Genomic DNA, 23,849 nt, shown 5'->3' with positions numbered 1-23,849 from the left:
TAAATAAGACAAATATAAAATGGTTTGCAAAAATAGAATTAAAGACAACTATGGAAAGGAAAAATTGCAAAATAAAATTTGTTGCGAAGTGTTTAATACGGTATGGTCATACCCAATTAGACGGTGAACATACATTAATATTTACATTTCCTCTTCTGCCTCCATTAGCATTAAATGCATAAAAGAATGGATTATGTTTATTTTTGGAAAACAGGATTTAGTCTGGTGCCCGCTGTGTGATGCCATCGGTCTGATTGCGACGACCCTGACTTTGCATTTCTAACAACTTACTTAGATCATAAACTGGTGCTAGAAGCATGTAGTTACTAAATAAAACAAAACAATTCCAAAGTGTAAAATATAAATAATGTATGTTTAAACAAAAATGGAATTGTGATCCTATTGCTGATAAGCTAATGTAAAGTCCAACTGAGCTTCATTAAGTTTGTCAACAATAGCAATTTGCGTTATAAGCCCATAACATTATTTGGTAAAACATGCATAGCTTAAGGATACCTGTCCCACTACACAGTGGTTTTTCCTTTTTTCCTATATACAGTAACCTCCCCATAAGTGACTAGCACAGTTGGGCAAGGATACCTCCTATCACCAGGTAGGGTAATCGGTTAGAATGATAGTACTACTGTATATATTATTCTGTATATTAAGCACAGGGTTCTAAACCCAGTCTAGCCCCACTGAATTTTTACACTCGGCACACTGTTGGTGATGATATTTCGTTTATTTCATCTTTATTATTTCTCATTAAAGTCCCGGAAGGTATGGTTTTCAAAATGATTTATCAAAGCTGTAATCATGCAAAATAAAGTTTCCAATAGTACTGTTTTTGACAGTGGTATAAAGATCCTTAAGAGTGCTATATGTATAAGGTCATTAACTTTTTTTATATGAACATGTATCTTCAACATTGAAAGGTTATGAACAGCAGTGAACAATTGTCTACAGTACTGTGACTATATTCATCCCTGTAAAATTTGTTGTATATTTGTGTGAAGCACGCCCTTGTAGCACCTCAACTCCCAAACTTTGTTAATGTGACTGTTATAATATTTATGTGAAGTGGTTGTTTTGAATGTTTATTTTTAACGAGAACGCTCTGTGACATTATATATTCCCAATAATATTGTTAAGACATACTAGAAAGTTATATCTACTGTAACAGTTTTTACAGTAAAACCTGCATAATGTATATTTTGACAAGTATTTTGTAATATTGTCTGATTATCCTGTTTGACTGATCATTCTGTACATATTGACAGATCTTCTTGTACATATTGACAGATCTTCTTGTACATATTGACCGGTCACCCTGTACATATTGACCGGTCACCCTGTACATATTGACCGGTCACCCTGTACATATTGACAGTCTTCCTGTACATATTGACCGGTCACCCTGTACATATTGACTGGTCATCCTGAACATATTGACCAGTCACCCTGTATATATTGACCAGTCATCCTGTAATATTGACCAGTCATCATGTAAAGTTGACTGGTCATCCTGTGCATATTGACCAGTCATCCTGTGCATATTGACTGGTACATCCTGTAATATTGACCAGTCATCCTGTAATATTGACTAGTCAACCTGTACATTTTGACCAGTCATCCTGTACATATTGACCAGTCATCCTGTGCATATTGACAGGGAGACTGGTCAATATGTACAGGATGAGGTAGTACTAAATACTCTACATGTATACCAATGGGGTAAAAAGAGTAGGTAGTACTAAATACTCTACATGTATACCAATGGGGTAAAAAGAGTAGGTAGTACTAAATATTCTACATGTATACAAATGGGATAGAAAAGAGTAGGTAGTACTAAACACTCTACATGTATACCAATGGGATAGAAAAGAGAAGGTAGTCCAGGCATCCTGTCATATTGACCAGTCATCATGTAAAGTTGACCGGTCATCCTGTGCATATTGACCAGTCATCGACCAGTCATCTGTGCATATTGACCAGTCATCGACCAGTCATCTGTGCATATTGACCAGTCATCCTGTGCAAATTGACCAGTCATCCTGTGCAAATTGACCAGTCATCCTGTGCATCTTGACCAGTCATCTGTGCATATTGACCAGTCATCGACCAGTCATCTGTGCATATTGACCATTCATCCTGTGCATATTGACTAGTAATCCTGTGCATATTGACCAGTCATCTTGTGCATATTGACTGGTCCATCCTGTCATATTGACCAGTCATCATGTAAAGTTGACTTGTCTTCCTGTGCATATTGACCAGTCATCTGTGCATATTGACCAGTCATCGACCAGTCATCTGTGCATATTGACCAGTCATCGACCAGTCATCTGTGCATATTGACCAGTCATCGACCAGTCATCTGTGCATATTGACCAGTCATCTGTGCATATTGACCATTCATCCTGTGCATATTGACTAGTCATCCTGTGCATATTGACTAGTCATCCTGTGCATATTGACTAGTCATCCTGTGCATATTGACTGGTACATCCTGTAATATTGACCAGCCTCCCTGTACATATTGACCAGTCAACCTGTACATATTGACCAGCCAACCTGTACATATTGACCAGCCACCCTGTACATATTGACCAGTCATCCTGTACATATTGACCAGTCTCCCTGTACATATTGACCAGTCTCCCTGTACATATTGACCAGTCATCCTGTACATATTGACCAGTCATCCTGTATGTTCTAGATTAAGGGCCATCAAGGTGACTTGAATTGTTTAGTTTTTTTTAACTTGTTGGACTAAATCTAAATGTTTATATTTGGAAACTCATAAACTGTTAGATATCCTCAATATAAACCAGCTGAATCAATGGCTGGGGGACGGGAATGTTTTATATCTAAGGCCATTTGTTATGTTTCTTTCCTTCGTAATGGTAAGGTTATCGGGAGTTTTAATTAGTTTCACAAAAAAGGCGAGCCTCCCTTCTGACAATAGTCTGAAATAATGCAGTTTTTTCTGTTGTGATTAATGCAAGAAATGATATATAACTCACATTCCAGGATGCCTGTTAAGAATATATATTTTTCAATCCTTATACAACTGCATTTGGAAAATCAGTCAGCCACCTGATTATCGTAATTAATGTGAGGTCAGTGTGAGACCTGGCACAGAATAGCTTGATGTTATTACTTTGAACAAGTTTGAGTAATTTTGGCTTTTGCTCCATTCAATTTGATGATTCACTTATAAAGTATGTTTCATATTCTATTTAAATCAAAATAAATCTCTCTGCATCAAAAAAGTTGGCGTTACAAATACCAAAACATTTTTTGTATGTATAATATTGTATTTATGATGTGTATTCATTATTAATAGGTAAGCAACCCTGTAAAACGTCTTGTTGCTTTACAGCAATTTGTAGACATGTGATTCTGTATGAGTGTGATACATTTGTTTGTTTATATTTTTATCTAATTCATGTATTTTCTTTGGTTTATGAATTAAAGGTCCTACAGCTTTAAAACTGTACTTAATTGATACATTAGTACTCCGTCATTGGCGATAACAATGTAATTACTGTCTTATTAGACCTCATCAATGCTAGTCCACTGTTAGTAGGCTGTACTAAATACTCCTGGTTTGTAGTTTGTATTAACCACTCCTACAGTACATGCCTATTAGATAGAAAACAGTTAGTCGTACAAAAATAATCCGACATGTATACCAATGGGATAGAAAAGAGAAGGTAGTACTAAATACTCTACATGTATACCAATGGGATAGAAAAGAGAAGGTAGTACTAAATACTCTACATGTATACCAATGGGATAGAAAAGAGAAGGTAGTACTAAATACTCTACATGTATACCAATGGGATAGAAAAGAGTAGGTAGTACTAAATACTCTACATGTATACCAATGGGATAGAAAAGAGTAGGTAGTACTAAATACTCTACATGTATACCAATGGGATAGAAAAGAGTAGGTAGTACTAAATACTCTACATGTATACCAATGGGATAGAAAAGAGTAGGTAGTACTAAATACTCTACATGTATACCAATGGGATAGAAAAGAGTAGGTAGTACTAAATACTCTACATGTATACCAATGGGATAGAAAAGAGTAGGTAGTACTAAATACTCTACATGTATACCAATGGGATAGAAAAGAGTAGGTAGTACTAAATACTCTACATGTATACCAATGGGATAGAAAAGAGTAGGTAGTACTAAATACTCTACATGTATACCAATGGGATAGAAAAGAGTAGGTAGTACTAAATACTCTACATGTATACCAATGGGATAGAAAAGAGTAGGTAGTACTAAATACTCTACATGTATACCAATGGGATAGAAAAGAGTAGGTAGTACTAAATACTCTACATGTATACCAATGGGATAGAAAAGAGTAGGTAGTACTAAATACTCTACATGTATACCAATGGGATAGAAAAGAGTAGGTAGTACTAAATACTCTACATGTATACCAATGGGATAGAAAAGAGTAGGTAGTACTAAATACTCTACATGTATACCAATGGGATAGAAAAGAGTAGGTAGTACTAAATACTCTACATGTATACCAATGGGATAGAAAAGAGTAGGTAGTACTAAATACTCTACATGTATACCAATGGGATAGAAAAGAGTAGGTAGTACTAAATACTCTACATGTATACCAATGGGATAGAAAAGAGTAGGTAGTACTAAATACTCTACATGTATACCAATGGGATAGAAAAGAGTAGGTAGTACTAAATACTCTACATGTATACCAATGGGATAGAAAAGAGTAGGTAGTACTAAATACTCTACATGTATACCAATGGGATAGAAAAGAGTAGGTAGTACTAAATACTCTACATGTATACCAATGGGATAGAAAAGAGTAGGTAGTACTAAATACTCTACATGTATACCAATGGGATAGAAAAGAGTAGGTAGTACTAAATACTCTACATGTATACCAATGGGATAGAAAAGAGTAGGTAGTACTAAATACTCTACATGTATACCAATGGGATAGAAAAGAGTAGGTAGTACTAAATACTCTACATGTATACCAATGGGATAGAAAAGAGTAGGTAGTACTAAATACTCTACATGTATACCAATGGGATAGAAAAGAGTAGGTAGTACTAAATACTCTACATGTATACCAATGGGATAGAAAAGAGTAGGTAGTACTAAATACTCTACATGTATACCAATGGGATAGAAAAGAGTAGGTAGTACTAAATACTCTACATGTATACCAATGGGATAGAAAAGAGTAGGTAGTACTAAATACTCTACATGTATACCAATGGGATAGAAAAGAGTAGGTAGTACTAAATACTCTACATGTATACCAATGGGATAGAAAAGAGTAGGTAGTACTAAATACTCTACATGTATACCAATGGGATAGAAAAGAGTAGGTAGTACTAAATACTCTACATGTATACCAATGGGATAGAAAAGAGTAGGTAGTACTAAATACTCTACATGTATACCAATGGGATAGAAAAGAGTAGGTAGTACTAAATACTCTACATGTATACCAATGGGATAGAAAAGAGTAGGTAGTACTAAATACTCTACATGTATACCAATGGGATAGAAAAGAGTAGGTAGTACTAAATACTCTACATGTATACCAATGGGATAGAAAAGAGTAGGTAGTACTAAATACTCTACATGTATACCAATGGGATAGAAAAGAGTAGGTAGTACTAAATACTCTACATGTATACCAATGGGATAGAAAAGAGTAGGTAGTACTAAATACTCTACATGTATACCAATGGGATAGAAAAGAGTAGGTAGTACTAAATACTCTACATGTATACCAATGGGATAGAAAAGAGTAGGTAGTACTAAATACTCTACATGTATACCAATGGGATAGAAAAGAGTAGGTAGTACTAAATACTCTACATGTATACCAATGGGATAGAAAAGAGTAGGTAGTACTAAATACTCTACATGTATACCAATGGGATAGAAAAGAGTAGGTAGTACTAAATACTCTACATGTATACCAATGGGATAGAAAAGAGTAGGTAGTACTAAATACTCTACATGTATACCAATGGGATAGAAAAGAGTAGGTAGTACTAAATACTCTACATGTATACCAATGGGATAGAAAAGAGTAGGTAGTACTAAATACTCTACATGTATACCAATGGGATAGAAAAGAGTAGGTAGTACTAAATACTCTACATGTATACCAATGGGATAGAAAAGAGTAGGTAGTACTAAATACTCTACATGTATACCAATGGGATAGAAAAGAGTAGGTAGTACTAAATACTCTACATGTATACCAATGGGATAGAAAAGAGTAGGTAGTACTAAATACTCTACATGTATACCAATGGGATAGAAAAGAGTAGGTAGTACTAAATACTCTACATGTATACCAATGGGATAGAAAAGAGTAGGTAGTACTAAATACTCTACATGTATACCAATGGGATAGAAAAGAGTAGGTAGTACTAAATACTCTACATGTATACCAATGGGATAGAAAAGAGTAGGTAGTACTAAATACTCTACATGTATACCAATGGGATAGAAAAGAGTAGGTAGTACTAAATACTCTACATGTATACCAATGGGATAGAAAAGAGTAGGTAGTACTAAATACTCTACATGTATACCAATGGGATAGAAAAGAGTAGGTAGTACTAAATACTCTACATGTATACCAATGGGATAGAAAAGAGTAGGTAGTACTAAATACTCTACATGTATACCAATGGGATAGAAAAGAGTAGGTAGTACTAAATACTCTACATGTATACCAATGGGATAGAAAAGAGTAGGTAGTACTAAATACTCTACATGTATACCAATGGGATAGAAAAGAGTAGGTAGTACTAAATACTCTACATGTATACCAATGGGATAGAAAAGAGTAGGTAGTACTAAATACTCTACATGTATACCAATGGGATAGAAAAGAGTAGGTAGTACTAAATACTCTACATGTATACCAATGGGATAGAAAAGAGTAGGTAGTACTAAATACTCTACATGTATACCAATGGGATAGAAAAGAGTAGGTAGTACTAAATACTCTACATGTATACCAATGGGATAGAAAAGAGTAGGTAGTACTAAATACTCTACATGTATACCAATGGGATAGAAAAGAGTAGGTAGTACTAAATACTCTACATGTATACCAATGGGATAGAAAAGAGTAGGTAGTACTAAATACTCTACATGTATACCAATGGGATAGAAAAGAGTAGGTAGTACTAAATACTCTACATGTATACCAATGGGATAGAAAAGAGTAGGTAGTACTAAATACTCTACATGTATACCAATGGGATAGAAAAGAGTAGGTAGTACTAAATACTCTACATGTATACCAATGGGATAGAAAAGAGTAGGTAGTACTAAATACTCTACATGTATACCAATGGGATAGAAAAGAGTAGGTAGTACTAAATACTCTACATGTATACCAATGGGATAGAAAAGAGTAGGTAGTACTAAATACTCTACATGTATACCAATGGGATAGAAAAGAGTAGGTAGTACTAAATACTCTACATGTATACCAATGGGATAGAAAAGAGTAGGTAGTACTAAATACTCTACATGTATACCAATGGGATAGAAAAGAGTAGGTAGTACTAAATACTCTACATGTATACCAATGGGATAGAAAAGAGTAGGTAGTACTAAATACTCTACATGTATACCAATGGGATAGAAAAGAGTAGGTAGTACTAAATACTCTACATGTATACCAATGGGATAGAAAAGAGTAGGTAGTACTAAATACTCTACATGTATACCAATGGGGTAAAAAGAGTAGGTAGTACTAAATACTCTACATGTATACCAATGGGATAAAAAGAGTAAGTAGTACTAAATACTCTACATGTATACCAATGGGATAGAAAAGAGTAGGTAGTACTAAATACTCTACATGTATTCCAATGGGATAGAAAAGAGTAGGTAGTACCAAATACTCTACATGTATACCAATGGGATAAAAAGAGTAAGTAGTACTAAATCCTCTACATGTATACCAATGGGATAGAAAAGAGTATGTAGTACTAAATACTCTACATGTATACCAATGGGGTAAAAAGAGTAGGTAGGACTAAATACTCTACATGTATACCAATGGGATAGAAAAAAGTAGGTAGTACTAAATACTCTACATGTATTCCAATGGGATAGAAAAGAGTAGGTAGTACCAAATACTCTACATGTATACCAATGGGATAAAAAGAGTAAGTAGGACTAAATACTCTACATGTATACCAATGGGATAAAAAAGAGTAGGTAGTACTAAACACTCTACATGTACACCAATGGGATAGAAAAGAGTAGGTAGTACCAAATACTCTACATGTATACCAATGGGATAAAAAGAGTAAGTAGTACTAAATACTCTACCTGTATACCAATGGGATAGAAAAGAGTAGGTAATACTAAATACTCTACATGTATACCAATGGGTTAAAAAGAGTAAGTAGTACTAAATACTCTACCTGTATACCAATGGGATAGAAAAGAGTAGGTAGTACTAAATATTCTACATGTATACCAATGGGATAGAAAAGAATAGGTAGTACTAGACACTCTACATGTATACCAATGGGATAGAAAAAAGTAGGTAGTACTAAATACTCTACATGTATACCAATGGGATAAAAAAGAGTAACTGTTAGGTAGTTCTAAATACCCTACATGTATACTAATGGGATAAAAAGAGTAGTTAGTACTAAATACTCTACATGTATACCAAAGGGATAGAAAAGAGTAGGTAGTACTAAACACTCTACATGTATACCAATGGGATAGAAAAGAGTAGGTAGTACTTGATACTCTACATGTATACCAATGGGATAGAAAAGAGTAGGTCGTACAAAATACTCCTACATGCACATTCCAATAGGATATAAAGCATTATAGACTGAAACGACAGCAGTTATTTCGAATAAAAAAACTATAGAATAGGCAATAGTAATATGTCCTGTGGTTTAATTCGAACAAAAGGTATATATGGCATCATATAAGTCGACCCTCCTCTGAGTTTTAGTTTGTGTTACTTTTGATGGCAGTTACAGATGCGAAAACAATTTTTGACTGGTATTACATTTTTTGAAATGGTGTTACTGTATGTCCATAGGACGTAACATATCAAAAGTTTAGTTAGGTGTGGATTTTAGAAACGTTGATGACTTGCTGAACAATGAGGTATTCGAACAGACGTGTTACGTGTTATAGTTTCTATACACGAATAGTTATTGTGTCACTACAAGTCGTGCAGTTAATATAGATTTAACATTAACACTATTGCTGGTAGGAAACCACGTTTATATCATTATTTGCTCTTTATTGTAATGGAACTGTGGTGAAAGTATAAACATAGGTAATCCGGATTGTGCATAAACTTGTGGACTCGTGAACGACTACTGCATAAACGTTCGGTAGGATTTCATAAAGTGTATCGTATTTATTACTCGCATTATATAAAAAATAATATATAAATATAAATTTGTATGTGGAAAAAAACCTGCATTTCAGTGAAAAATCTCTATCTTGCTAAAAGAAACAAAATATTTGAAGATAAAAAAATATATATATATTGGTAGTAATATAAGCGAACGACGTCTTTAAGATAAAATGTTTTTGTTGTATAAATATTTCCAAATTCGATCTAGTTTCGAGAGACTTTGTGGAACAACTTAACTAGAGTAAATAAAATTGGATATGATTTGTAGAATTGTGACGAAAGTCCATAGAGTACTCGCCAAAGAACGAGCCCAAGACATTAGGTAATTGTGCAAGGACTTGGTGTGACAACATATCTCCAAAGAATCACACAGGATGATAATCTGTACATATAGGTACCACTTATAATTCTATGCTTATTGAATCGTCAAACGGAAAACAATAGGCTTATTCTCCATTGTTTGATTGAAGCTGTTGGCAATGCCTGTAAAGAAACATGAAGCAAGAGAATTCATAAAAAAAAGTCCTACGGCGAGACAATCTTGTTAACTTGCTTCTTAATCATTATCCTGTCAGTGATCAACAGTCGGGTGCGCATAGCTCATGTAAATACACATGGTGGAGATCATATGAATGGTAAACAGAATTTGAACGCTCGATCCTTTGATTGTGACAAATTTGCTTTATCCCCTTATGTATTGCATCCAACATACAAAACATTTGTCTACCATATTAATATGTACTCTGTTCGAGACCGGCATGATAATATCATAGAACAAATTTGAAAATACTGGTTAAAAGTGTGGAAATTATTGATGAAATTTGTATTTTGTAAAGTACCAAATTATACAAAAAGTAACCGTTAATATTCAAACAAATAATACTAGTAGTTTTAGATTCATAGCGTGCATTAATTCCCCCCCCCCCCCCCAGTTTGAATACAATAAGGAATTCCAGAATACCTTAGACGATAAGATGTTTGGATGATAAACCAAAGATAGGGAGTAGGTTTAACACTGAAGTAAGTTAACATGCCTTGTCAAATTTTAATGTGACTTTTTTGTTATTATCTGTTAGTACTGTTATTTGCCAAATGGTTGATGTTGTTGATTGAATGAGCGCATTTTAATGTTGTTAAAATACTTTTATGATAACCAGAGATATTTACAATTTCCCGTAAAATGTTTTCCTATCGATAACGTTGCTACCGTTATCATAGTGATATGTATTTCTTTTCTGACAAAATTATTTCTTTAACTTAATAAGAAAAACTATAAAATTCCGTTTTTGTAATATTGAAAATAAAGTCTAATCGCTCTTGGATTTAAAGTATGTGTGTTTTAGCTCATTTATGCTGGTTGTAATGATAAATGAATACTTTATGAGAAATTCGTATACCTCCTTCGTTGACAGAGCATATTGTATTGTTTTCTCTTCGATCAAAATTACAACGAGACCTCAAGAGTAGAAATCATTGCATTGAAGAGGAAACACTAAACTCAGTTTGATTAATGTCCAACGATATTTTCACGCAAATGATTATATATATATACACTACTGTTTCATACATTTCACATTTCAAAGGTTATCTTTTGGGTGCGTCGGCGGTGTGTTGTAATTGTATACGACAATATCCACCAAGCAAAGAAATTTAACGAATTCGAGTTCAACTGTTTTTGTTTTTCAGATGTATAAATGTCTTAACTGAACGAACAGATTATGAAAGTCATTTCTGTTTGTAAAAAGAAATGTGATGTCACGTATCATGATAAAAGGCTGTATTTGATTTTCTTATGATTGTAACTTCAGGCAATAAAACTTGCTTATGTTATGTTCGTTGTCTATCGTGTTGTAATGGTTTTGTTGACACCAAAACGTAACAAAGTATGGGGTTATTGTATGGTTAACTATGTACGGGTTTGTTACTTAGGTTAACTTAAGGATAGTGTAAGGATAACGAGTTTAGTAAGGGTAAGTGTCATGTTAAGTAACTACAGGGTTAGTGTTATGTCAAGTAGCTTTAGGTCTAGTGGTATATTAAGTAACTACAGAATTAGTGTTATGTATAGTAACTACAGAATTAGTGTTATGTATAGTAACTACAGGGTTATTGTTATGTTAAGTAACTACAGGGTTAGCGTTATGTTAAGTAACTACAGGGTGAGTGTTATGTCAGGTAGCTTTAGGTCTAGTGGTATATTAAGTAACTACAGGATTAGTTTTATGTATAGTAACTACACTTAACCTACAACCAAAAGATATTAAACTGCCTTTTTTCTGATTTTAAACCTTGTATAGCAAATTTTATTGAAACGAATCGGCAAACTAAATGGTCTGAATAATTAAACAGCAAGTTATTTGAAATTCAACCTAATGTGGGTTCATGTGCAACAAGTAGAGCAGACTGCAGAGAGGAAATTGTCCTACATTTTGAGGAAGGAAGACCAGCCTTATTGTCATGCATGCGATCAACCATTTACAGTCAAACACTTTATGATTGAATGTGCTGATTTCAAACAAATACGTGATAGATTTTATGATGTACAGTCTATGAAAAGATTATTCGATACAGTTTCTGTGCAATTAATATTCGACTTTACACTCTATTGATCAATATGAGTTAAAATATGATATAATTTGCACCCAATTTGTGCGATATATATATATGTTTTTCTTTAATCCGTTACATATTTTAAGCTATTAAGTTTTGTTTTGATGTGTTTATTTTCGTGAATGTCTCTTTTTACAGTGTTGTTGGCCCTAAATGACTCGCATTGTCAATGGGCCGTTAAACAATTTAAAAACGAAACAAAAAACAAAACAAACTACATGATTAGTGTTATGTTAAGTATCTACAGGGAAAGTTTTATGTTTAGTAACTATAGGTTAAGTGTTATGTATGGCAACTGCAGGGTTAGTGTTATGCATTTGAAGGACTGGGCTATTGTGAGGTGTAGAATAAAGGTTTTCTAAGAACAGGGTTATTGTTAAAAAACTAAGTACAAGTTTAGTGTTAGGTGTACTTAGTCCTTAGAAAGTCATGGGTTAGTGATAAATAAGAGCAAGATGCCAAAAATAACAAAGAATAGGGTGGGTGTAAGATTTACAAAGTAAACAATACGTGTTATATTTAGTTAATATTGGGTTAGTTTTAGATTTTTCTCTATAAAGGGTTAGTTTTTAGCAAGGACAATATTAGTGTGAGGTTAGTTTACTTAGTTCAGGGCAAAACTGAAGGGTTACTTAGCAAAGAAGTATTAGATTTACTAAGTACATGGCTAATATTTGGTTTTTCAATGTACAATTCAGGTTTGTTGAGTAAAGGATTATTAATTGGTTAACGAATTGCAGGTTAAATATTAGGTTTACTATGTACAAAGAAGGTGTTCGGTTAGATGGTCCTTTCCAAGTTAATAAAACAAGCTGGTTATACTTTGAATACAATTTCATTTGAAATTTTATTTGTATATACTATAATGCAAATTATTACATATACGTCAACATTTTTCAAGAGATAACACATTTGCATGATAATTCTTAACATGGCAATATTATGGCATTGAGATACGATTTGTATTGATTACACAACCAATACATATGAAAGAATAAAATGTATTTTTTAAATAAAATCCCGAAGAGTTCGAACGTTTTCAAGATTTGAATGGGAATTTCGTCGAAACCCTAAACATCACTGCCAGTTTTACCAGCGATCTTTAATTTCAGTAATTTTGTATTGTCCGCATGTTTGCCCAAACTTGTTTTAATGAATCTATCGATTAACTTGATCTTATTATCTTACTTGTGTGCACAAGCTTACACAAACGACAATGCTATAAGGTCTAGTACAATCTGTAGTCATTTTTACGTTTGTACGAATATGCGTTTAGCTGTACGATAAGATGTTACAAAATCTTATTGGTCGACGTCATACCATTGAAGGCGCGACGTACACATCCTCGACCGGCGGTGTGACCCTTGACATGTCCATGTACGTAGACTCCTCGCTGACGTCATTTGGCTTATTGACACTAATGTCAGCATCAACATCGAAAGAATTACTCCTACTGTGAGCCACGTTCAACGGGGAAGTATCCTGGCTGAAAATATTGAATGGGTCCATGTTGTCTACAGACATTGCATTTGGTGTTGATGTACCGATTGGGCTACTCTCTGGTTTGATGCTTGATAAGTCAAGCGAATCGAGATTGCCAAAATTGTTGACTTCACTTGGCGATACCATGATTTCATAGCAATTTGTGTCTAATGTAACTGGTGACAAAACAGTTTTGTTCTCGGAAGAAAAAGTCAAATCTTGATTACTGTCAAAGTCTATCAGTGGTCGGTCAGGTTTTGTCATATTTGGAAATGGGTCCCATACAAAGTTGCCATCAGGCTTTGCACGGAAAATCAGCTGATCTTGTGTCCCTGTAGCGCTGTCCATTACTATTTCAGTCGATTTGTTCTCTGGCAGGTCGATGGCGACTAGCTTTTCAACAACAGGAGGAAAGTTAGGAGTATCTGTGGAGGTCGGCGATAGTATACGTGACACTGTGTGATCATTCGTTGTAACGACGGAATCTTCCAAAAGTTCTCCCGTTAATAAGTCAAAAGAAACTGTCCTTTTGGGTTCGTTTTTGACCTCAACATAGCCTGCACTTTGTGTGTTTGTAAGGCTTTGAGACGCCCCCATAAGCACTGGATCCGAAGAGTGTCTATGTGGGACATTATCTGGGTTGTTCGTTGTAGAAACTGTCAACATATTGTTTTTGTCGTCGTGAACGCTAGTCTGTTCATAAAGAGTGTTCTTCTGCATGTGTTTTAACATTTGGAATGTTGGTATCTTCGGAATGGACGATTCTTCTTCGCCATCAGACACAGATGACGATGAAGATGTCGACGTTACGGATGCAGTTCGACTATGTGCACTGTTACGTTCTTTTAGAAAACGCGAAAATGTAACTTTTCTGCTAGATTTCGACTTTTTGGTCTTTTTCTTGAACTCCTTCCGCCGAATCGGTAGCGAAGTGGGTCGGTCTGGCAAAGAAGGCGGTACGTCTTTTGGGTTCACTCGAGGATCCATGCCGAGATACTTGCTTAGATCTTTTCGGTACTTTTCAAGGTCCTCGTATTGTGTCTCTGTTTCTTCGTTTATATGTGTGTCCTCGTATTGTGTCTCTGTCTCTTCGTTTATATGAGTGTCATGTTTGGAATGAGAATGTATATCGCTATATATCTCACTATGGTCGACTGGGACCGAACAGTCAATGTTATCGTAAGTTTTGTTGCCTGTCGATAGTTCGGTGACGATAAGCACGTCATTTACCGCTGCACTGATCGACTCCACGCCAGATGACGTATATATAGCGCTGTCAAACGAGCCGTTCTTTTTGTGATTGGCTTTTAAGCCGGTGGCTGTCTGTCGTACCGTAGAACCCGAAGTCTCGACATCTGGAGACGCTACAAAACCTGAGTCATTAGATTTGACTGAACCAGACCTAAGATCTTGGTTATGATCTAAACGGTTTGGAATCGTTCTACCTTTTTCTGAGGTCGGGCTTAAATCGACGTCATCATATCCGGACACGGAACGCACAACACTGATCCGAGACTCTGGAGGTATCTGGCACGGGATGTGACTGTAGCCATACTTGTCGTGGTTTACCTCTACAAACCGCTGATTCTCCTTATCATGAATGACCTCAGTAGAGACGATTGAAGGTGATTCCTTCTTAGCATCAACTTTTGCTGCTGAAGGGAGGGAAAGTTCGTCATAACAACTTGATAACTGATTGCCATCAATTTGATCTGCTTTAGGTGGCAAGCGCGGGGGTTTAGGTGGAGGAAAGGTTTCAAGTGAACCGACATTATGTAAACTATCTTGACTTTTAGTCCTCTGTTTTGTACTACCTGAAGTCCCACTTATGCTGTCAATGGAGTCGCTGGATACATTCAGATTTTCTCTGCTTCTCTCTAAAAGCATCTTATAACCCTTCTCACTGTTGGAAGCTGAAGATGCTCTCCCGCGCCATTCTAGAGAGTCTGTCGATAGTTTCCGTTGTCGCTGCTCGACAGCGCGTGCTATGTTTTTTCTAATGCATTGGAATATTTCGCGAACATTGCTTGACCGGAACATAAACTTGGCCTCACCAAAATCTGACTTCCTGTAAGAAAAGAAACGGAACGTACAAATCTGCCTTTTTTTATTCTAGGATTTTGTTCGGCTTTAACCATAAGTGTATAATATAGTAAATATGGAATACATTTAAATAGACATTTTACCGTGCAGTCGGTAATTTTTGCGGGAACGATATTTTCTCTAATTGGCGGAGATTGCATTACATGATTGCAAAAATTGATAAGTGCTATAGTATATGATAGTCGTATATATTCGCGATGATAGTTGCAACGCAGGCTACTGTTACTAGTTCACCGTAATCGTTATAATCAAACATGTATGTAAAATATTTCATATAGTCAGTTGAAAGTGCAGCAAATGTTATGGTTTGAATATATTGTGTGTATAATTACTTCTGAACATCAGGCTATACATCCATGAACATTTGATATCGTCATATGTCTAGATTATATACTTACGCTCCTGATTCTATGATGAGTATTTTGGAGTTGCTTTGATCCAGGTTAAATCTTTTCAGATTGCTGAGTTTCCATGACAACATTTGAGCCTTTGACATTGCCTTGATTTTTAGTTCCTGTGGCGAAAGGAGCATCCAGTATTCACCGCTTAGGGAGTATTTCCTGGAGTCCTCGTTCTCTTCAATTATTACTTGGAACAAATCTACAATAGAATTTCCTCGTGTTAACAATTTCATCTACATTTTAAAAAGCAATGAATCCTAAAGCTCGCACAACAAATTTGGTTTGTAATGACTGCAAAGATTCATTATGTGGTATATCAAATTCAACAACAAAAGTCCGATTTGTACAAAGTACATGATGTACTTAAACTTTCAAACAAAGAGTAATAATTGGGTGGCTGATAAAACTTAATACAGAAACCGATTTTTAGGATGCTGTAACTTTTACATTAATAATATCGTTAAGACGTATTGTTCAAGGAACGAGCAACGCAGGACGCAAGCTGACCACAAGTATGCTTACCTACCTTCACCATCTGGACCCGGAGGTGGCCAGAAAATGTACTGGAAAGCTTTGGCCCATTCCAGTGTTTCTTCGTCGATCAAGGATGCAAGACATATCAGTGGGTATGTCTCAACAATCTCAAACGCACATTTGTGGGTCTTCGAATTGGCAGACTGGATACACGAGACATTTTCAAATATATAGGTTTGTTTGTCCTGTGATACTGTGGCCGCGGAGATCTCGTCAGGGTATAGGTCTAATTTGGCAGCAAATGTCCCTTCGGAGATGTTGCTCATCTTGTGCAAAATACCCCATTTCGTTTTCCATGTCTGAAGCATAAATACTCCGATCTTAAAATACAATTTAAACTCACGTTACGTGAAATGTATACAGTATAAATTTACGTATAAATGAGATTATTCAGTTTACTGAAGATACGGATTAAACATACGTTTTATTTCCAAGCTATATCAAACCCTTTCCAACGTTTGTATGGAAATGATTCGATTGAGCTGATTGATATAATGTATTAAAGAGTAAGTGGTTCATGAACCATGCATTGTGCTGTTTTTACAAATATAACACTTTTATTTTGTCAAACGTTTAATCCTATTGAACTTCATTTATATATGAATAAATGATGATAAATAATAACAAATACTTTTATTTTTAAAGTGACAAAATCTTATATGAGAAAAACTTTAGAAATGGAAATTATTTAAACAACCAGAAAAAATAGCAAATGACTACAAAGGTTTTCGTTTGAACAATATGATAAACTGTATTGTGTGGTCCCTATGTAGCAGGAACTGCCTGATCTATCTCCGCTGACGTAGATGTGTTATCACGTTATCAGTAAGTGGTTTAGATAGCACTTTATATGTATATTACGATACGACCACCATCAAGCTCTGTGTACTTTGGTCCCATTGTATGATAAAACACAAATCAGTGTACATGCATAACCTTGCTGTTTTATGAATGGTTAAATGATCGCAATTAATATCCTGACTTGAAGGACACTCTTACACTAACATGTATATTATAACCTTTCTCTTCTCAGTAAATTATAATAAAACAGCTCTAATGCATAACACAAGAAATCCAAACTCGTAGCCGATATGAGACAGAAATTATGTAAGCATATACAAAAAAACAGAATGAAAAAAATCTGGAGAAAAACATCTTTAACACATGTGGCACTTATCACGATGTATCCCATCATATCACAGAAAAATAAAGTGTCCTCCAAAATATCAATGTTTACAGTGATGTCGACAGTTTGGACAACATTAAGCCGATATTTTGGAGCAATCCGCTCTGTTATTTTTGTATAAAGGACCCAGACAATGGCTTAATATACCATACATAAAACAACAATGAAATATAAAAAGAACAGCGTGTTTTCCGTAACATGACCATTTGAGATAGTTGATATATACTAAATATATATAGTACGTGACAGTTTTGTATATTCTATGGGTAACCACTGCATTAGCTCACAATCTGTTGATAACAAAGGTTTCAATTATGAGCATATCGTCTTATATAAATGATACGTGTAGAGAGAATTAAGATAATGTTTGAGTGTGACGGTAGAGGGATACACATCCTTGTCCTTATCCTAGTCTGATATATCCAGTTACATTGAGGAAACGACATGCACCATTACAGGGGTACCCCTTATCCAGTTCTCTCTAATTGATATCACATGCGTTTCATAAACAATTATTTTGTTTTTCATTATAACATTCTGACGTCATTGTCATGATGTGATGTGCTATTTCTGACCATATTGTAAGTGTTATGTAATGACATATTTTATTTTTTGTTGAATACATAACCTTGACATTTGATACTAAATATTGTGACATTGACATCCGCCATCTAGTTAAATCAGTATCAAATATCTCATTAGGGTAGAAATTACATGTGCATGGTTGGCGATATCAAAGAACTGTATGATAGTAGAAGGCGACTAATGTGGAACCTTCTGCCATCCGAGATAATCTTCTCTATCATATGCTTGGGAAACATTGATTATTCAACAGCTGAGACTTGTATTGTTATCTTTTCTGTTTCTATCCTTTCTGCTTCTATCCTTTCTCCTTTCTGTTTCTTTCCTTTCTATCTATATGTTCCCCTTGTGTGACTTTAATTTTCATATCTTCTCTTTTCCAATTTCCTACCTTTTTGCACTGTTTAGTTTAGTTCGAATATGTTTTGCTGTTATGAAACATAGAGGATATAGTATCCGTTTTTAAGCTTACATTGACTGTTAATGACTACTGTAACTTAATTAGAAAATGTGTAATTGGTTTTGTCGTCATCATGATCTCCCTAGGAAATATGATATTGCATTGTGCATATCAATATCGACTTATTTTTATTATACTCATGAGCATGTTATGTGTTAACGTCGTTACAACCCTAGCTCTAACATTTAGAAAATGAAAGTAGATTCACAAAGCGACTGTTTACCAGAAACAAACCACGCTATGCCTTCCGGTACACGTGGTCTTGGTCTCCTTGTCCTTTTTCTAAATAGTTCATGTAAATAGTTCCTTTGATTATATTTTCTTCCATGTTTATCAGATTAGAGTTCTAACTAGGTTATGTTTAAAATTCGATATTATTTTTTCCTCTTTTATTATAAGACGAATTCTATCAATTTGAAATATTCGATCTTATGCGGGAAAAGTACAAGAGATTTCAAAATTCCATAATGATGGAAAAACTCGACAAGCATACATCCCATCGCTCTCATCTTTGATGACACAATCTACGTACCCACATAAAGGAATATTAACTTTGAAAATGATCTAAGTACCCGTCGTAACAATGAGTCATACGACAATCGGGTAGTCATATGAATGTGTGTAACTATCCCAGTACTGCCGTACTTATACTGAGAAGTTCGGGAGTCATTTACACCAAGCCGGCTATCTGGTAAGTACATCAGTAATACCCACAGCCTACATCTTGATTTATTGACCTCTCTTTATCACCATATGTATAAACTTCTAAAGGGCTGCGTCTCAACATATCGTCATCAAACGTCTGTAATTATGTACTTTATTTCATTATCGTAGATATCTGTTATATCATTGTAATTCTACATGCTTACTAACGCGTCATTCTTGTTTTGAGTATTTACGTTCAAAGATAAATGTTTGAACTTACTATGTTTTAAGGGTTTTATTTACCAATGTTTGTGTCAACATACCTAAATGATTGTAGAAACACAATTATAGTATTCAATAAACATAGGTATTGACGTACCTAGTATGAGGAATTGAAACATTGGTACATGGTGTCTGATGTTAGATTTAATCACATATGTTCATTGTATAAACAAGACACATCTTGTTTAAACTCATGAGATCATAACTTTGACGTATGGTGATTACGTCATGACAATTGTGACGTCAAACAATAACAAAGAAGAACACTTGCTAAATGTTGGCTTATTTGTAGTTCTATTGTTTAAAAAACAACTTCATCTTCGAAAAACACCTATATACATAAACAATTAAACACTTTTTAAAATAAAATCCTTAAAATCAACTGCATTCCCTTAATTTTTTACACAGTTCTATTGTTTAAAAAACAACTTCATCTTCGAAAAACACCTATATACGTAAACAATTATACACTTTTTAAAATAAAATCCTTAAAATCAACTGCATCCCCTTAATTTTTTACACTATTGCAGACAAACAACCATTATAAGGTGAGTGTGCTATACAGTTAACAATTATAGGACTTTTAATGATAACTGTCTTAATGAAATATGAGTCTATTCTTTCAGAATACACTTCTATTTTGTGACGTTTAAAGTGATATTTTGAATTCTGTATCGCAGCTAGCATGTGAAATCCACACTTTTAATTTATGTTAACGACAAATTAATGACATAATCTTTAACATAACTATTGCTAAAATAAAAATCATGTATGCTAGTTCACATTATTTTGTGATTTTTATGTTGATATCAAAATGTAAGAATAAGAAATAAAATGAAATAGAACATGCATGACACCTTTACATCTTGATGAACTATTAAATAAGTGTTTAACATACTTTATTTAGATTTCGTTTATTTTCACCAACCAATAGCACACATGTATTATTAATATAACTGGTAGTATATGATGATATATTCATATTTTTATATAAAGTGGCATTATCAATATAGGTGGACATATACATACCTTAATTATATCTATAACAGTACATTAGTAAATGAAACATTAGGACATTTACTATGTAAATTAATCATCATAACACAACTATTGCCGAGAAAAACATTTGAATACCTTATTCATAACAACATAATGGATACTTTCTTCTGTAAGCTTCTTTGTTCTTTAATGCAATATCCTCTAACCAACTTAACAAAATTAATTTGAAATATAACAAAATGTACAAGGACTCCCATATACAGACACATCAGAACCAATACTATCATGTGAAAAAACATGAAAGTAAAACTGTATTCGGTAAGCTTACCTTGAGCTTGCGTCCCTTTATATTTGATGGTTGCTTCACCTGTAGATAACCCGATTTTTGTAGTCCGTTCATTTTACACAGGAATGTTTATTTCTATTATTTTAGCTTGTTTTAAACTTAATTACAATGGCGTAGTTCCGATATCGTATGCACCACCTCAATGGAATAATATCTCTTAATACAATACTTAAATATCTTGTGTTGTAAAAAAGTGTGGTCTACAACGGCTGAGCCTCTCGGAGTCCCTGCACACGTCTTAGGGTCCGCGTGTGACAGAGGTAATGAATGGGCTGATTGGTACAGTACATCTATATCAACGCACGGTCAAAATCTGGCCGGTGTTTGGTACTGGTGTAGCACTAGCGATAACGGTGATAGCGCGGGCTAGAACGGGCTCAAAGTGTCAATATATAGGTGACCTATTACCTTGTACAATGAGATGCATATTTCAAGTAAGATGTAAGGATGCTGTTATCGAGGACGAAGCGCTAGTGCGATTTCATATTTACTAAGACAATTTATCTATAGAAGTATGTATACAATTCTGTTGTTATTGAAAGCATGCAGATACTTTAAATATTTTAAATATATTGTGAAATATCATTGTTTTGAATAAGAATGTTTACATTTGATATTAGTGTCCTTCTACCCATCCCCTTTGGCTTAGTTATAGTTAAAATGTTATATCGATAGCTATTCATAAATTTAGCTCATTTATGTTAATTATGCCATTCACTCAAGTGCAAAACATAAATTACAATACATGTGTATATTTTGTATAATACAGCAGTTTTCGGCTGCATACTCGCCTATTGTAAAACATCGCATGGTGACGGCTCGCATGAGAGATATTGAAAATGTTGACTTATTTCTTTTATCATATTCCTAAATATCTTTGATAATTAGTTCAGCAGACTTATTTAATTGACACCTCTAACAAAATATTTTTAGAAAAGTGACGTCCCTAGGACCTGACCGCCAATGTAAACACGAGGAACACTTCAATTGAGACGCATTGCTTTATTTGTTACAAATTCAGCATTTTCTTGATGATTTCAAAGCTACTGCGGCTAATAATTAATCAATTGTATAAGCTTCTAACTTTCTGTACCCGACTCGTCTATAAGACAAACGTAGACATTTAGACAGTTGGTTAAACAACTTGTGTTCGCTGATATGTCCTAAATGAACGAAATGGCTAGGAAATGATGCAGCAAAATGCTTACTTCATTTGGCTGAATCGACAAACGGGTTCCTAATTAGCATTTTGAGTAATTGATTTTTATCTGTAGTTTTCCATTTAAAACACAGCAAAAGAATTTCGAATTTTCAACAAAAAATATTATTCGAACTCATAAATCTTTGGCAAAATATTAACATTGGATGGATTTACATTGAGACCGATGAAAAAGAACAAGGAAAATAAGGCCAGGTGTTCCGGAAGGGTAAACGTCTTCTGCTTCATCTATGGCGCCCGCCATGTAACTTTAAGTCGAAAGTCGAATATCGGGTAGTACATTTGTAACTACAAAACCACAAGACACTCTAATGAACCTAATAAAAAAAAAATTGAACTTCATATCACACAAAGAAATAGCATATTTCTCTGCAAAATTCTGATGGCTAACAATAAAACTGGTCTATTGTTTTCATTAACCTACATCTTTTAAAATCCTGTTTTGTAAGTTTGTCCGTCAGCAGTCGACATCTTATACGCATGTCGTGATATGTGAAGCAAGCTCTTGAGTACCGAATCAAGTGCGACATGTAAACACGGAAGCAGGATTGTTGCTATCAAGAAAGGGAAAAGTCATGCTATAGAAAGAGAATTCGCCCCGTTTGTCTTTAAGCTTTGCAGTAAACCGTCCCTATTGGTCATATAAATGTATACAGATGGTATTTATGTACCTTACGTTAGTACTAGATTTAGCGTTGTAAATATTGTACATTTGATATCATTATGGTAACCTGCATTTAATCAATGCATGTTTATATTCAAATGATCTAGGTTATGTTGACACAACACTTCCTTAGTTATGAAATTTTATAACAAAATATATTAGTTTGAGAGTTTTTGAAGGTTGATATGTATTTTAATATACATATAAAACGTTTAATAATTTGATGAAGTAAACACGCGATGGTATAAATACTTAATTATCTAATACTCGACCAGTTACCCCATCAGATAGAAATGATGGTCCGACAAATATCTATGTTGGATAAGTCGGGTCACTGGGTCATTTGTGTAAATATACCATACAATATGTAGCTCTAAATAGTCTGGAAAGTTCATCAGAGGTAAAGCATTTAATTGATTTAGCTGGCAATTACATAGAATATGCTTAACAATAGGACAAGACTAACGGTTTAGCATGGGTAGTAATATTGACTTCAATCAAGTCTTTTTTTTTTTATTAAAAATAAGGTAATGATTACTATCACTTTAAATATATAAACGCTGTGTCTATATATCTTCTCTGTTCGTGTATAAAGACAGACATTACCGTCACTGTACCCAAATCGGGACAGTACCAAAACGGGACACTTATTGGAAAACGGCCCAAGAAACTGTCATTCAATGCAAAGAAGTACTTTTATGTATACAGTTTTCATTTGATAATACTTGTATGACAAGTTTACTGTATGTCAGATTTATTGTCTGCTGTCTATCCTTACATGGAATATGAAATTTAATCATAACCTTGTTTGACTCTAAAATATTTGAAATATGACTTCTTTTCTGCTTATATTGATCGTTTATCCCCAAATATTAGCCAAAATAC

The 23,849-nt window shown here is 34.3% G+C and overlaps 1 protein-coding gene and 1 long non-coding RNA gene across 3 annotated transcripts; one reads left to right on the top strand and one right to left on the bottom strand.

The window, feature by feature from the left end:
• Positions 1-1,815: 1,815 nt before the first annotated feature.
• Positions 1,816-11,278, top strand: LOC110457992. The gene is made up of 2 exons (XR_002463753.1): positions 1,816-1,890; positions 8,759-11,278. It is a non-coding gene; the product is annotated as an uncharacterized LOC110457992 (long non-coding RNA).
• A 1,635-nt stretch (positions 11,279-12,913) lies between these two features.
• LOC110457996 lies at positions 12,914-21,352 on the bottom strand. Of its 2 annotated transcripts, XM_021509514.1 has the most exons (4): positions 21,064-21,352; positions 16,574-16,880; positions 16,045-16,246; positions 12,914-15,611 (listed from the first exon to the last, which is right to left on the bottom strand). In XM_021509514.1, exons 1-4 carry the CDS (start codon positions 21,133-21,135, stop codon positions 13,376-13,378), a joined length of 2,817 nt encoding a protein of 938 aa, XP_021365189.1. In that variant the 5' UTR covers positions 21,136-21,352; the 3' UTR covers positions 12,914-13,375. The 2 variants fall into 2 exon arrangements, with proteins under 2 accessions (XP_021365189.1, XP_021365191.1); XM_021509516.1 differs by lacking the exon at positions 21,064-21,352 and having other exon boundaries at positions 12,915-15,611; positions 16,570-16,628.
• Between the last annotated feature and the right edge of the window lie 2,497 nt (positions 21,353-23,849).

Source organism: Mizuhopecten yessoensis, unplaced genomic scaffold (genome assembly GCF_002113885.1).
Source record: "Mizuhopecten yessoensis strain PY_sf001 unplaced genomic scaffold, ASM211388v2 scaffold9395, whole genome shotgun sequence".
Lineage (NCBI taxonomy): Eukaryota > Metazoa > Mollusca > Bivalvia > Pectinida > Pectinidae > Mizuhopecten > Mizuhopecten yessoensis.
Note: the sequence above shows the minus strand (reverse complement) of the source record. Positions and strands in the feature narration are given on the sequence as shown.